We start from the raw sequence: 16,725 nt of genomic DNA on the forward strand, positions 1-16,725 counted from the left end.
GTCCTATTAGAATCGAAATAGTTCATGGAAGCCATAGATTGTTGGAAATTTACACATGGCCTGAGCCGTGATATTCGAATTTTATCCTCGCTAACATGGCCTGGGCCATGTGTAAATTTCCAACAATCTATGCCTTCCATGAATAATTTCTTCAACAAAAGTTAAAACAACACGAATCTATCAACGTATACCATCAATATAACGTTGTGTGAAAAGAAACCAGTTGAACTATCCAGTATAAAATAAAGGAAGATAAAGGTGTGTAAAAGCCAAAGCAGACTTGAAAAAAATGACATTTTTTAAAGATGACATGTTCTATCAGCTTTCATGATATTTATAAAGATGAGATGTTCTATCAGCTTTCATGATATTTCTATAGATGACATGTTCTATCAGTTATAATGATATTTCTAAAGATGACATGTTCTATTAGTTATAATGATATTTCTATAGATGACATGTTCTATCAGTTATAATGATATTTCTATAGATGACATGTTCTATCAGCTTTCATGATATTTCTATAGATGACATGGTCTATCAGTTATAATGATATTTCTATAGATGACATGTTCTATCAGTTATAATGATATTTCTATAGAAGACATGTTCAATCAGTTAACATGATATTTCTATAGATGACACGTTCTATCAGTTATAATGATATTTCTATAGATGACATGTTCTATCAGTTATAATGATATTTCTATAGAAGACATGTTCAATCAGTTAACATGATATTTCTATAGATGACATGGTCTATCAGTTATAATGATATTTCTATAGAAGACATGTTCTATCAGTTATAATGATATTTCTATAGATGACATGTTCTATCAGCTTTCATGATATTTCTATAGATAACATGTTCTATCAGTTATAATGATATTTCTATAGATGACATGTTCTATCAGTTATAATGATATTTCTATAGATGACATGTTCTATCAGTTATAATGATATTTCTATAGATGACATGTTCTATCAGCTTTCATGATATTTCTATAGATGACATGTTCTATCAGTTATAATGATATTTCTAAAGATGACATGTTCTATCAGTTATAATGATATTTCTATAGATGACATGTTCTATCAGTTATAATGATATTTCTATAGATGACATGTTCTATCAGCTTTCATGATATATCTATAGATGACATGTTCTATCAGTTAACATGATATTTCTATAGATGACATGTTCTATCAGTTATACTGATATTTCTATAGATGACATGTTCTATCAGCTTTCATGATATTTCTATAGATGACATGTTCAATCAGTTAACATGATATTTCTATAGATGACACGTTCTATCAGTTATAATGATATTTCTATAGATGACATGTTCTATCAGCTTTCATGATATTTCTATAGATGACATGTTCTATCAGCTTTCATGATATTTCTATAGATGACATGTTAAATCAGTTATAATGATATTTCTATAGATGACATGTTCAATCAGTTAACATGATATTTCTATAGATATAAAAAAGAAGATGTGGTATGATTGCCAATGAGACAACTATCCACAAAAGACAAAAATGACACAGACATAAACAACTATAGTTCACCGTACGGCCTTCAACAATTAGTAAAGCCCATACTGCATAGTCAGCTACAAAAGGCCCCGACAAGACAATGTAAAACAATTCAAAGGAGAAAACTAACAGTCTTATTTATGTTAAAAAAAATGAACGAAAAACAAATATGTACACATAAACAAACGACAACCACTGAATTACAGGCTCCTGACTTGGGACAGGCACATACATAAATAATGTGGCGGGGTTAAACATGTTAGCGGGATACCAACCCTCCCCTTACTTGGGACAGTGGTATAACAGTTCATCATAAGAACGAACTATACAAATCAGTTGAAAAAGGCTAAACTCATCAGATGGACAAAAATACAAGTAGACGTGAACGGGTACTTATACATCCCGACACAAAAAGACAGATCTAAGAGTACTTGCAGTTATTTGACAGCTAGTTCAAAGCCACTAAAAACTAATAAAAAAATCATGCATCTTTCAGTATATTCTGTAGATGACATATTCCACTGGCTAACATCTCATTGATTTTGCTTTTAGTGTAATATTAATGAAGATGAAATGTTATATTATATGATACCTGACCGAATCAGGGTACCTGCTATTTCTTTCGACTTCTTTTACTTTAGCTGTATGTTTATTCGCTGAGAATAGAACTACTGGGCTTTACTTTAGCTGTATGTTTATTCGCTGAGAATAGAACTACTGGGCTTTACTTTAACTGTGATATATGTAAAACCAATGATACCAAGTGTGTGTTTGTGTCACTTGAAAATTCTATGCAAATAAATAAAGCTAAGCATAAAATAATCGCTGCAAACTAAACACTTACAAAAGGTTCTTACCGAAATCTCAGTTTTAGTACTGTATTTATAAAATATTCTAGGAAAATAAACGTTTTAGTATAGTGTCCGTGTACAGTTTCAATGCCGTGTTGTGCCTTTGAAACGGGAAGTAAATAACAATGCTGATTTACTGGTTTATAAAAGAATATGAGTATATATCTCTTAGTAATTGAAGACAGAAATAACTCTTAGTAATTGAAGACAGAAAAAAAAACCCGTTCTTTTAATGTATAAAACTATGAATAAAAGCTTAAATGAGATATACGGCAATGAGGTAGCAATCATTTAACAAAATAAGCATAAGACAAGAATAAAGAGATGTCAACATAGTTAATTGTCTTCAACTACAGACTCCCTTACCAACCAACCCATCAATCAATAGATTCAACGTGCTGTTTGGTGAGATCATGACGTAAATGTTTGTATTTTTTTTTTCATACTACGATGAAAACTATATGTTCTGCTCGATGTCAAGTCCTACTTTGATATTTTACTAAAAAAAAAAAAGTGGGATACATTCTAAATGTTGTGCACTTTTATCTGTTTTATGTGGTTTATTGATGCGTAAAATATATGTTTTTCGTTCATTTTTTTTTTGTACATTACCTTATTATTTGCGTATGAACTGTTTAACATTTTTCAGTTTATAGCTGATTATGCAGTATGGGGTTTGCTCGTTGTTGAAGGTCGTATGGTGACCTTACGTAGTCAACTTCTATGTGATTTGGTCTGGTTAATAGTTATCGCATTGGCACGCAGACCACATCTTCTAAATGTTTTATGTATATATAGGTTTATAGTATTTCCAAGAAGAGATATTCTAAAAATATTAATTGCCATGCAAAATATCTTGTTCTTCTTTTTCAGTGGTAATGGTTTTATGAAATGGAAGCTTATTACGGATTATATAGTCTCGTCGACACAACTTTAATAATAAATTGATAACAAGGGATTTATATTAACTTATTATCACCCTCTTGTTTGTCTTATTAGCATGTTAATGAATGCGATGGTCATCAATTAAGGGTTTTACAGGTCACTTATCACCAACTAAGTAATAAATCATGTACTACACGTGTAAAGTAATGGGATCTATTTGTAGGACATTGTTTTACACGTGTTTGTGTTTAGTCTACGTTACATCAAGAATTTCGGAGCCCTGTTAATTTCATTTTTCACTTTATAACGTTTTACATTATATTATTTTTCTGTTAAGCATACATCATTGTTCTTTTTGTTTTTTAAAATATTGATCACAGAAATCAAACAAACTTTACATGTTCAACAGATGTAGTGGTGGTAAAAATCAAAGAAAATATACTGTTGATATAAGACATCAATATAAAAAATAAACTTGCGTACAAAATAATGACTTCTACGCAATGCTTGTAAGTCGATTTTGTTACCAGATGACGTTTGAAAATTTTATTTGTGCTGTACTGATTCAAAACTTTGTTAAAATATATAGTTCAGAGGTATGCAAAAGATATCATAGTTTGAAATGAATGGCAAAATGTTACATGTTTCGTGAATATTAGCATTTAAGAAAGGCAGTTGGGTAAATAATAAACTAACACATTTTGTGAGAAATTAATAATCCCCGAAGTCAAAACAAATGTCCAAAGCTATAAAGAAAAGTCAAGAAAACAATACACAGAAAATGTTGCAACAACAAACCTCACCACAAATTTGGTATCAGAACTTGCCTTTCCATGTTAAATACCAAAAACTCTTTGTCCTGTATGCAAATCTATTCCGGGTTGAATATAACAGCAATGATACCGAGAATGAGAAAAAGTTAAAAGGGATTGAAAAGTGTCTTTTTTGCAATACAATTGTCCATAAGGTTTCGTGAGTGAATCTGAAGTATTAAAATTAGGGACAATTATTGACGTTTATATACAAAAATATAAAGTATGTTCCCTTATGGTAAAATTCCGCAGCATAATTAAAGAATGTTTTATTTTCTAATGCAAAAATTTCATTTATGTAGCAGTAAGTGTATTTCGATTTAAAATCATGTAGGCGAAGTTTATCTATGCAAAGTGATTCATAATATATACTTTAATAAAGAGGAACAAGTTTTATCTCTGTCTAAAAGATTGAAACTCGTGTCTATAGAAATACTCATACAACCCACCGATAAGCTTTTTTGCCGAAACGTACATATATCTAGTTTCAATCATCTCAATCCAGTTCCATAAACGTATGTCAAGCATATTCCCCTTTTTAGTCAACTGTTTGTCATATAGTATGTGATGTTCACAAATTGCTTAAGAGAAAATGGATCGTAAGTCAACTCTTTCATATGACATTGTGTCAGGCTAAGAATCAGATAATCAGGGATTGCGTTTTTATATTGAACACTGCTGTTGGTTTTTTTTTGTATCACTGGATACCTAGTAATTGAATGTTTTCGTTTAATCTATACATTGGAATAAAGTCAGCAATACCAATGTACTTGCGAGGTCGTTATATAAACGACAATACCATAGATACATGTGGTTAATAAACAGCTAGAGCATGTTCTTTTAACATTAGGTATTTGACACTAGTTATTACGTATCATTGATCAGCACTATTTTCTTTGGCGTAAACACTTCCTGTGATGTTATGATGAAGTTGTAAATGGTTTTTCATTTAGTTCTGGTTAGTGATGACAGACAAACACAAACGAAGTGCCAAATAAAATACTGCGTGCTAACAGGCATATAATTATTCTATTCAAGTCTCTATTCTGTAGTAATATCGATTCTACCAAATGATAATTATTTATTATGTACATGTTTACAAATAGGTTAAACAGATGTTGTGTTTTGGTGTACAGATGTAAATGTTATGTCAAATCGGAATGCAGAAATAGTCATAATAAAAAAATAGAAGATGTAGAGTGTTTACCAATGGAGCAACGTTAATAACTCACCACAGAAAAAAATGGCATCGAAATATACAACTATGTATATAAGTAAACGTACGGCCTTCGACAATGACCTAAACTCATACCGCATATATGGTAACCTATAAAAGAGCACATGCAAAAAAGAGGCGACATTTACTAACGGGACATTCAAAGTATAAAATAACAGACAAGTACACAGCTTAGAAAACTGAAGATTGAGAAACATGAATCCCACCAAAACCTAGGGGTGATCTCAGGTGCTCCGGATCGGTAAATAGATCCTACTCCATATGTAGCACCTGTCGTGTTACGCAAATCAGTACAAACTACCGTGTTATAATTTTAATTTGTTAGGTCACATTTTGAGGAAAAAGTGGACGGGTTGTAATCACGACAATTGGAACATATGATTACAACTGTTTGGTGGATATTGTTATGTATCCGTTTTATTGAAATTTTCAGGTTCTTCATACTAAATATAGTGGCCAACTGCTGTTGTATTCCAATCATAAGAAAATCTACCTTTTACAGCTTACATTCAATTCCAATAATGAAGAAAACGCACCTTTTTTTGCTTACATGCTATGAACTTGGTTTTGTTCTTCTATGCAATTTGACTCTTAATTTCTTTATATTTCCCATTTATTTCAGTTTGTATCTGTACCAGAAGTTAACATATCATTTAATTTCGAATTTGAATTTAAAAAAAAACAAAAAAAAACAGACTTCTTTTGATGTAAACGTATTTAAAGTTTTGTAGTTTATATGCATGTTTAGAAAACATGGTGAAAGGTTATATATCTACTTTACAACAAGTAGTGCGTGTATAGTAAAAGTAAAATATTGTTTATATTACTCAATGCAGCATATGGTATAAGTAATATGTCACATAGTGCAAAATATATGTGCAGATGTGTTGTTAATCACTCAGAAAATCAATTTTATACAATGTCCGCCCACAGAATATAGGAGTTGTCGTTCTTAGATAACAAACAAACAGGGTAGTACTACACGATATATCAGCATGGATGGTGCATCAATTAATGATTTTAAAAACAGTGAAATGAATGAACTCCTTGACGTCGTCTACCAAAGGTGCTTGTATAGAACTGTTTTGCTATGTTGGGAATACACTGATGTATGGGCGTTTTCCAAACTTAATGATCGCTATCAGTTGTTTTTCATGTCACGACAAATTTAGACCCGACTTAAAACGGGTTAATTCTAATTAATAAAGTTATACATTTCATTTACGATTTTGTCTCATTTAGAATGAGCCGAAATTAATATCAATAGATTTTTTATGGTAATCATTAAAAATTCTATCCCATGAAATTCATTATTAATGATGCTATTATATAAACAGCCATGTTAATATGGTAATGTAATACGAAGGGTTCCAGTTTCATTATAATATCAATCAATTCGATACATCAACCTTTTAAACAATTATTATAACACTGTTCCTGTGCCAGATGACTTCCAAATAAGCAAGTCCCGAACAATGATTTTTTTTTTTAATCAGACTATTTTGTAATACTATAGTTTGTTTGGTACAAGTTCTCGGACACCTGATCATACTTACTTTTATTCAATAGTCCATTTGCCAATTACCGATTTGATTCGGTTATTACACACTTTTAAAACAAATTACTTCCCTTTGTCAATCGTAGACTGGTTCCATACCGGACAAAATTGGCTTTTGTCAATGCAAAGCATGATGAATTGAAAGTGATGTATCGGCGGTTTAACTAATTTTTCATAAAAAATAATTTCTGATGTCAAAAGTATTTAGATTAACAACAAATTAATGTAATTAAAAGTTTTAAAAACCTTAAAGATAACTCACATTACGCACAGGTAAATTTGCTCGTTCTGCTAGCTCCATTATAAATGAAAATAAAAGTCCCCTTTAAGGGAGACAACTGAAAGATATAACAGTTTCTTTCTTATGCCAGTTTTGAAGATGAATGCACAGATCAATCAAATATATGCTAAAAAAAATGAAAATCTTTATATTTATAAATCATATCAAATTTGTACATTTTGACAAGTTTATAATGTCAAAGTTACACATCACAACATCACAAAAAGGCAAACTGACTATACCATATCTCTCCTTCAATCAGATGTTACCATGTTTAAATCTAAAATTAGCATAATCATGAACGGATTGAACAATAATTATTCTACTATTGTTTGCAGAGCCCTAATAATGGCTTTATAATCCACCCTCCTCCTTCGAGTTTTTATTTATAGTACTGTATTTATATTGTAATGTTCTTCAATTTAAGATTACTTTTAAAAGTATTTTGTAGGTTTGATGTTGTTTAAAAGGGTATACATCATGATTTAAAAACTTCAATGATCAAGCTCACCAGGAACATATATATTGAGATATATATAGATATACTGTTCCCATGTTCCCAGAGCTCACATACTCGGGACTTTAAAAAAAATATATATTTGAGCGCATCTTATGAGTCTTTTATAGACTACACGCGAGTCTGGCGTCTATGAGTTTATCTTCTCATTCACATACAGGGGAATACAATTATCTGTTTACTTTTAGGCGTAATTGTTTTCTATTATGGTGAGAAGAAACTTTCATCCAAATTGAAGAAAGACTAATAAAGAGCGGAAGACATTATCCCGGAAATAATAACAATCTTCCTTCCAAAATAAAAAAAAGACTGCTATTTGAGATTATCAACCCGCCGCGTGTAGAATGGGCTACTCTGTAATCTAACCTTCCGTCCGACATGTCAAATCAGATGTTCGTGAAATTTTGTACCAAGCTTTATGAGAGCATCGCTAGTCATCTTTCTGTTATCCGAATATTCATATATTCTTACACACAATGGCCATGGACGAATTAGTTATCATATATTCATCAGGAAGTACGAATCAGACTATCTTACTTCAGGTAATAATTGCGAAATGCGAGCCTCATTTCAGGTTTGACATCTGTTCACCCTAGTGATAACTACACCCGGGTATTATTACAGAGACATATATTAGGCTAAATTTTGATATGATTGAGGAACTCTTTCGGTGTATTGATGAGTGGAAGCGTTTATGAAAAATGAAGATGACCTGTTCAACAAAAAAGCGCTAACCTGTTGTCAAAAATCAAAATAGGACATGTTTACAAGTCTCTCCCGTAAAAGTTTCAGTCGTTTCATATAGACTTGAATATCGCATACATGCGAGGCACTGACGAGTAGGAAACTTTTCAATGTTTTTTGAAAAATAAAATGAAGGCTCTACACGACATTACTGTTCTTTGATAAACAACGAAGGCTGTGAACAACATTTGTTTGTAAAAATAAATAGTTTTAATGATTATTAACAAATAATACATAACAACATAACAAAACAAATGAGAATATTTTGATGTTTCCACTTGTCTGTATAGTGTCTCTGTTGGTGACAAACCATCTGTGATATTCAGAGGACCTACAAAACAGATATATATAGAATATTATTTAATATAGTCATTGTGAAATATGCAATGAAAGCTTAAAAGTCAAATTATTGTATAAAATAAAAGGTATGCGCGAGTTTTCATTTGTATTTTCGACTTTTATTATAAATGCAAAACGCGTACATTTTCGGAAAGCATGGCATTTTTTTTAACGAGTATCAGAATCTTCCGATTTTTAATCTCGTCAAAAAGAGAGAACACACAAATAGAAGGACTAAATGTTTGTCGATTTTGACCCTATGTAATAAGCCATATATACTGATAGCTTTCGAACCCGGAACTCTAAACAACACAATTTGGTCTTGTTAACCAGAATTTTTGCTATGTTTTTGGTTTTAGTTTTGTCTTGTGGATGTGTTTTGCATGCACTTCGTGTTTAACTTGATGAAATGTGCGTCTTGCATAACAAATTGTAAGCCTTGTACATTTGGTACCTTTTACACAAATTTAGTTAATAGAAACAAAATTTTGAAATTTTCAGTTTCTTGTTGACATAATTATTAAGTCACATTTGAATTAATGGAAATATGTTATACATATACATTCCTGTATTATTTCTTTTTTCAGTTTATATACATGTAATCCAATGAGTTTATGATATGACTTCTTATGTACCCAAATTTTAAGGTTACGTCTGTCGAATGAAATTATACGGAAAAACTATCATCAGACAAAATGAGTTCCAGGAGTCTTAAGCTTGTTTATGCTTTATACCAACCTATCACGTGACAAAATATGTCCCAACTTTCAGCTAAAACACAGACTTTAATGGCATATATTATAATGCCTTTTTGGAACGGGAACATCAGGCAAGATTTCAGGCATGTTAGTACATAATGGGTGTTAGCCACAGCACTGGAGTAACTAATGCTTCTGTTAAAACTCTAAATAGTCTGAAAAATAAAATTACTAAAATTAAGTCATGTTAATCTAATAACTATAATAAATTATCTGTTTACACAACTTAATTTTGTTCTAAATACTAAGGCTTTTCTACCCAAAGAATAGATTACCTTACCTGTATTTGGCAAAACTTTTAGGATTATTTGTTCTCGATGCTCTTCAACTTTGTGCTTCACTGATAAGTCTTTTGTAGACGAAATGCACTGTTGGCGCAAATACAAAAATTCAATCCTGGTACCGGTATCTATGATGAGGGTTTTTTTGTCACTTTTGTGGAGTATATAGAAATTAATTGTAATCACAAATGTTTCGTAATTAAAACCATGCAGGAAATAATGTATGTCAATGATTTCATTTATTTTGCCTATGCATATTTGCATCGTACATTATACATTGTAAGCCAAGAATATTTGTTTTAAAGCAGATGATTTTTTCATATTTCATGCTACCAACAGATGAAAATTGTCATATAGCTTTACAAGAACGGGTTCGTTTATACTAATCTACAGTTTCACTAGCGTTTTTAACAGAGTAGATTGATAGAAAAAAATCTAAGTTACACATATAGATATAGGAAGATGTGGTGTGAGTGCCAATGTGACAACTCTCCATGTATGTAGAGATGTTTAGTAGGTAACATTCACAAGAACAGAGTTGGGACGTATACACTGTTTTAATATACGTTATTACAAATGTTATTTCAACTGATCGGGCGGAGCTTACGTTTTAATTTGCATAAGGACAGTCTATTTGCAGATTTGTGTGATAAGGATGATTATACATAAGAATGGCAAAAAACACCCACATCAACAGAATTGGAACGTAAACACATGTATTTTGTTACACAAGTATTAAGAGAACAATCACATGCACAGAATTGGACGTTTACTTTTTTCTGCTATTTTACATTCGCCGCAATATAGCCTTTTGTGCTGATGCGGTGTAATGCAATCATCAAATCATCAATATTTGTTACATCAGTATGTAAAGAACACCAACACGGACATAATTGGTGAAAAACATTGTTACTTTCTGTGTTACATTACAGTCAGATATATAAAACTCACCAAAACAGAATTGGAACGTTTACAGTGTTGTATTCGGAGTAGAGATCTTTGGTATTCGATGGAAATGAGCTTATTTCGTTGTCGTTCCACGTCATCGACTTCACCATTCTCCCAAAGTGGCGGATCCCAGGATCGAGATGTGAAAGTAGAACTCGTATCTAATAAGCTGGCATCGTGTGTCTTCACTTCTTGCTATAAATGGAAAATTTAAAAAGGGTTTGAGTTTTAAAACGAGAGTTTAAAATAAGTTTTTCATAGGTAACGGTACAGCCTTCAACATTAAGCAAAGCCCATACCACATAGTCAGGTTGGACAAAAGTATCTAACTCTTGAAATATATCATTTAATAGCATTCATATTGTTATTTTTATAATTCGATTGATTCAGTCAAACTGCTTGTGCCAACAGTTTATAATGCTGACAATTTTTTTTAACAAATTAAAGATGATTCATTAATTTTGTAACCAAGCAATTAAACTGAAAGATATCATACATTGACATATTCATTAAATGTGAACCAATCTATTGAGTTTTTTTAAAGGTTATTTATAACACGTTACATCTTTATTGCAACAGTGCAGAAGGTTCTCAGTTTTAGTGGCGTCTTTAACAAATTTAAATCAACTTAAAACATATTTAAATGTAGAAAATTACGACATAAATGTAGAGAATAACTTAATGTTGTAACTCCATCTCATAATAAGGTTTTAATAATTGCAGTCAGGAAAGTCATTATTCAAAGGATTTTATTTCACTAGTTTTCATCCTAATTTATATACAAATCACACATGAGAGAAAAAATATTGTTATCAGTCGAACCAATTATATTGATATGATCAAAAATGGAAAAGGCATTAAACGCGTTTCTTGTTTACAAAGTCACTTCTCAATCTGATAAAAAGCGTACAAAAAGATTTGGTAGTAAAACTGTCCTTAGAAAGTTCAAACGAGTCATCCATTTTAGACCTACTAACGATATTTTTGGTCCTTGTAATGAAAGTGTCACACTCTGAATGACTTTTATAATTAATCCAAACGAGCAATTAAAATCTTATCTGTTAAAACATTAAACAAATTTCATGGACATATTGTAAAGTTGTTTTGTTTATTTAACGCTGGACTAAATATTCATTGGCAATGTCGTATTTGGCTGACTTTGAGATATTTTATAAACGAAGTATGATTAATACTTTGGCAGATTTTCATGGTTAAATTTGGTGACATTACTATTTCAGTGAAAGTTTATGAGAAAACTGTCTTATTTATTTTTTTAAAGATAAAATTGTTTTAATTCAAAACAATTAACTTATGAATCAGGAAATAACCGTTTGACATCTTCGAAGTGATCATTACGAAATATCCTGCCTATATTGAAAGTGAGGGGAGAGAAAAATTCTTAACAGGTTAAATAAAAAAATAACAGTATTTAAGAAAATGGTCTGATATCTGATATTCCCTATTATTTTTTGACTATCTTGGTTTTGTTACGCCTAAAAAACGCCTGTTACTTTTGAAAGGTTTATAATTTAATACCGTTTGACGTCAGCTTATAAAAAACTTTGCATACTTGTTCCTGTGAAAACCCGAAAATGCAGGTCTAAAACTTAACAATTTCATTCTCATCAGAAACACAATTTACAAACATTTTCATGAATAGTACAATTTTGTAGACCATATCAATTTTAATAGATGTTAAAATTTGCTGTAGACAATATACCCAGTGTCAGCGAATCACAGAAGTATTTCTGATTTTATCTTCATGTTTGTCCCATTGACATAGTCCTATAATTTACCTTAACAAGTAAAATGTTTAATGTTCATAAAAATCTCCTCTCAAATGTTCTTCGACTCGTAATTTTCTTTTGACATTGATCAGTAGCCATTGTAATTTATACCTTTCTCGTCTCTCCGCCGCCTCGTTAAATCTTCTTGACTTCATTTAGGTTATAAACATTGCTAAATTCCCTTACTGTTTAAATAAGTTAGGTTGATAAGAAATAATTTTATGACTTTTACACTTAATTTATATACATTAGAAAAATACGACAAGAGCCAATAAAACAATTTATAAATATATAAATAGATTTATATTAATATTGTAAAAATCTATATCTAATCTACATCTATAAAAATTGGTACACTTTCTGCAGCTTTTGTCGCTTTATACTTATATTGTTTTTTTTATCAAAATTATACGTGTGGCAAATACCAGAAATAAAGTTCACACCTCTATGCATAAAACAAAATAGCATAGCTGGATTTCTTTTAACAAAAAAAAATAAATATTCCAAAACTGTACTTGGTTTTTTTTTTGCTTATTTCTATCAGTTTCAATCTTTTTATACTTCTAGTGTATCTAGGTTTAGAAACTCTGCTATTGAAATATATTTCTATGATTCTTCTATAGTTCAGAATATACCAACCTTCAATTTTAATATACCTTAATAAAAAATAATACAATAATTTATTAATAATAATAACAATTTAATAATAATATTTACCTGTACTGATATGGATCTCTGGATTGTATTGAACTTGGTAGATTGAGGTACCGACTTTGGCAGTACTGGTGGAGTGTAAGACGGAGGAGGAGGTCGAGTATACGTCATAGGAAGAGGTAATATATAGGTAGGTGGGTAATACACAGGGGAGACCACTTGTATAAAACCAGCTTCTTCACCTTCGTTGGTCTTCTGAGATTGTGATTCCTGGCTCTCGTGAAGTTTGGTACGGTTTTTAATGTCTTGTCTTCGAAGAAGAAAAATCATAAAAATAATAAACAGTGCTAAGAATACCGTGATGCTTGAAATAGCAATGGCGACTACGAAGTTTTTCTCTAGACCATCAGTTAAAGCTGATACTTGATGTGTTATATTTATTGTCATATTTTGGCGCGCTTTGAAAGGTATTTCTCCATGGTCTTGTACAACTACTTCAAACGTCATACTTCTGATGTCCGCCTCTGATAAATCTTTAACGAGGAATAGTTCGCCATTGTAGCTATTGAGCAAGAGATAATCACTTATGTTTTCATTGTTCAAGTAAAATGATAGTCGTGAATTCATTCCCGAATCGTTATCATACGCTCGGAATGTCCCCACCACAGAGTTGGACGGAGTCTTGTACGGTATGATAATTGTATTGTTATCTTTATTAGGAAATACAAAAACAGGACTATTATCGTTTTCGTCCTTTACTTTTATTAATACTTCGACAGATGTATTTAGAGAAGAATTTCCTTGATCGGAGGCAACGATCTGGAAATTGTAACTTTCATTTTTTTCTCTGTCGAGTTCAATTGTTACTAAAACACTCCCATTCTGCATAACAATGAACGGGACTTCGTTTCCCTTTGTTGTGGAAATACTATATGAAATTTCTCCGTTTTCCTTGTCGTCCACATCAAAAGCATCTACTTGTCCAATAATTATATTTCGAACTGAATTTTCTAATATAGGAAAAGAATAAAGAGCTTTACGAAATTCTGGTGCATTATCATTAACATCATCAATTAAAATGGAGACACTTCCTGTTCCGGTCAAAGATGGATTACCATGATCGGAAGCAAATACTTGGAAGATGTACTGGTTCTGTTTTTCTCTATCAAGCATCTGATTCGCAAATATTTCCCCCGTTTCGTTATCAATAGAGAACTTACTAATAGCACCATCTTGCAATATGTATTCAATTTTGGCGTTCTGGTCTAAATCTAGGTCAGCAGCAGAAACTTGAAGAAGGCTGACACCGATCTTGTTATTTTCTAACAAATGTGTCCTATACGTTACCGGGGTAAATTGAGGTTCATTATCATTTTCGTCCAATACAACAACAATAAATGTTTTATTTGTTTTCTTTGGTGGGTTTCCTGTGTCTTCGCAAACAACAGTTACATTGTAACGAGGTTCTGTTTCTCTATCAAGGGAGGCAAACACCACAATCTTGTACTCATTCGTGTCAAACTTTTGTAATCTGAACATACTCTCCGTCAGCATGCATGTTACGAGGCCATTGTCCCCAGTATCTGGGTCCGATACAGCCAGGTGAGCAACAGTAGCACCCTGACTTGCTTGTTCTGATATTTCAGCATGTGGTTTGTTCGATAAAAGGTTAATATTGATATCAGGGAAGTTGTTATGATGATCGAATACTCTGACAAACACCAAAGATTGAGCAATCAAAGGCTGTTTTGCACTATCGCTTGCTTCAACAATTATTCTGTAATATTCCCTTGAACGCGTGATTAGCGATTCTTTCAGGTAAACTTCACCGGAAGTATCATTTATAGAAAACGTTGATATGATCTCGTCTGTCTGTAAGGAGCTTAACCTGTACCTCACTAATCCGTTCAGTCCTTCATCTAAATCTGTAGCAAACACACGCGTTATAACCATGTTTACCAGACTGTCATCGTAGATCGTTTTATTGTACGAATCTTGTGTAAACTTTGGGTAATTATCGTTTATGTCGGTTACCGTTATACTGAACATGGCAGTTCCAATATTTGGTGTAGGCTCACCTCCGTCGTATGCTAACACTTGAAACTGATAAGAGGCTACTTGTTCCCGATCTAGTTTTCCTATAATTACTAGTTTTAACATGGATCTACCATCCGCAAAGGTGTCCATTACTGCTTGAAAGGGTACGTCGTCCAATATTCCATATTTTACAACACCAAACATCCCAGAATCTCTATCAGTAGCCCCCTCCAGTGGAAGTGATGTATTAACAGGAGTTCCTTCAACAAGTTCAAAACTAACGAATTCTTCCGCAAAAAGTGGTGAATTGTCATTTATATCTTTTAAATTAATGAACACTTTTATACTGAATAAATCGTTTGTGCTTTCAGACTTTGCCACTACGGCCAGTTGGAGTGTACATACTACATCAAATGCACATAACATATCTCTGTCTAACGACTGGACTGTCACTAGATCGCTGGTTGTATCATCGAGGCTGAACTGTGAAGCTAGAGGATAACCGTTAGACAGCATGGTAAATTTTAAATCAGCGTCTGCAACTTGGAGTTTAGCCGAATCAGCAATATTTCCGATGTAATAGGAACTTCCCTGCTCTTCTGTTACATTAAAGTAAACAGTTTGTCCTTGAACAGAAAACTGGAAACAAATAAAACACAGAGCAAGTATAAGACAAACCGTTGCATCCATGTTGAAATTGAAAACGAATTGGATTTTTTTAAACGACTGTCAGTTTAAATAAACTCAATAGTAGTCCTTTAGCAATACATCTGTATTGATTTATCTATCACTTGTCAATGGTTTTTAGTATTGATATCGTTGATCATTTCCTGTAATACAATAGCGCATTGATAAAACTGAAACTTCCCGCATTTAATCTGCTTATGCTCGAAATTATACGCAATTGTGAACAAATCCAGTATTTGACATGTGATGTTTACATTGAGGCAATAAAAGATATTGATATGATGTCCTATCATCGGAAATGTCTTTCCATGTTTAATATTGTTAAACTTTATTTTCATTACTTCACTATTTTGAATAAACCCCGCCTTTAATCCACACCCTGGCCAATCGTAACCGTACAATAACAGCTTCTATTTATTTTCACAAATTGCTCGTGTAATTATTATACAGTATATAAACATATTTAAAAAGTCGACAACCGTAAATGAACTATCTTTTTTAAATTACAAATAACACTGCATTTAATATAAAAACTTGTATAAGCACAACCTAATAGATGGGCCTACGCGTGATTTTTAAAAGTAATATAATCGATGGGTTTTTATTTGCTTGCCCTTGAAGACGTTTAAAAGATAATTATGTCAACAATGTTGACAATTGTGATCACAAATCTACTAATTTAATAGACAAGGAACCTAAAGTGTCACTAAAGACCTTTTTCAGGTGCTTTTCAAGTTTATAAACATGCAAACTAAACGCTTTATGTTAACACCGTTAAAATCTCCATGTTTGTTTTCACATCACT

The 16,725-nt window shown here is 31.9% G+C and overlaps 1 protein-coding gene across 1 annotated transcript; it reads right to left on the minus strand.

The window, feature by feature from the left end:
• Window positions 1-8,693: 8,693 nt before the first annotated feature.
• Window positions 8,694-16,274, minus strand: LOC134695688 (protocadherin-19-like). The gene is made up of 4 exons (XM_063557044.1): window positions 13,260-16,274; window positions 10,759-10,950; window positions 9,507-9,681; window positions 8,694-8,760 (listed from the first exon to the last, which is right to left on the minus strand). The coding sequence occupies exons 1-3, from the start codon at window positions 15,921-15,923 to the stop codon at window positions 9,673-9,675; spliced, it is 2,865 nt and encodes a 954-aa protein (XP_063413114.1). The 5' UTR covers window positions 15,924-16,274; the 3' UTR covers window positions 8,694-8,760; window positions 9,507-9,672.
• Window positions 16,275-16,725: the final 451 nt, after the last annotated feature.

Source organism: Mytilus trossulus, chromosome 14 (assembly GCF_036588685.1).
Source record: "Mytilus trossulus isolate FHL-02 chromosome 14, PNRI_Mtr1.1.1.hap1, whole genome shotgun sequence".
NCBI lineage: Eukaryota > Metazoa > Mollusca > Bivalvia > Mytilida > Mytilidae > Mytilus > Mytilus trossulus.

Bases quoted from the DNA above. Each gene is read 5' to 3' on its own strand.
- LOC134695688 (XM_063557044.1), bottom strand. From the start codon at position 15,923: ATGGATGCAACGGTTTGTCTTATACTTGCTCTGTGTTTTATTTGTTTC. The intron at 10,951-13,259 runs GTAAATATTATT...TTCCATTTATAG, and splicing joins AGAGATCCATATCAGTACAG to CAAGAAGTGAAGACACACGA.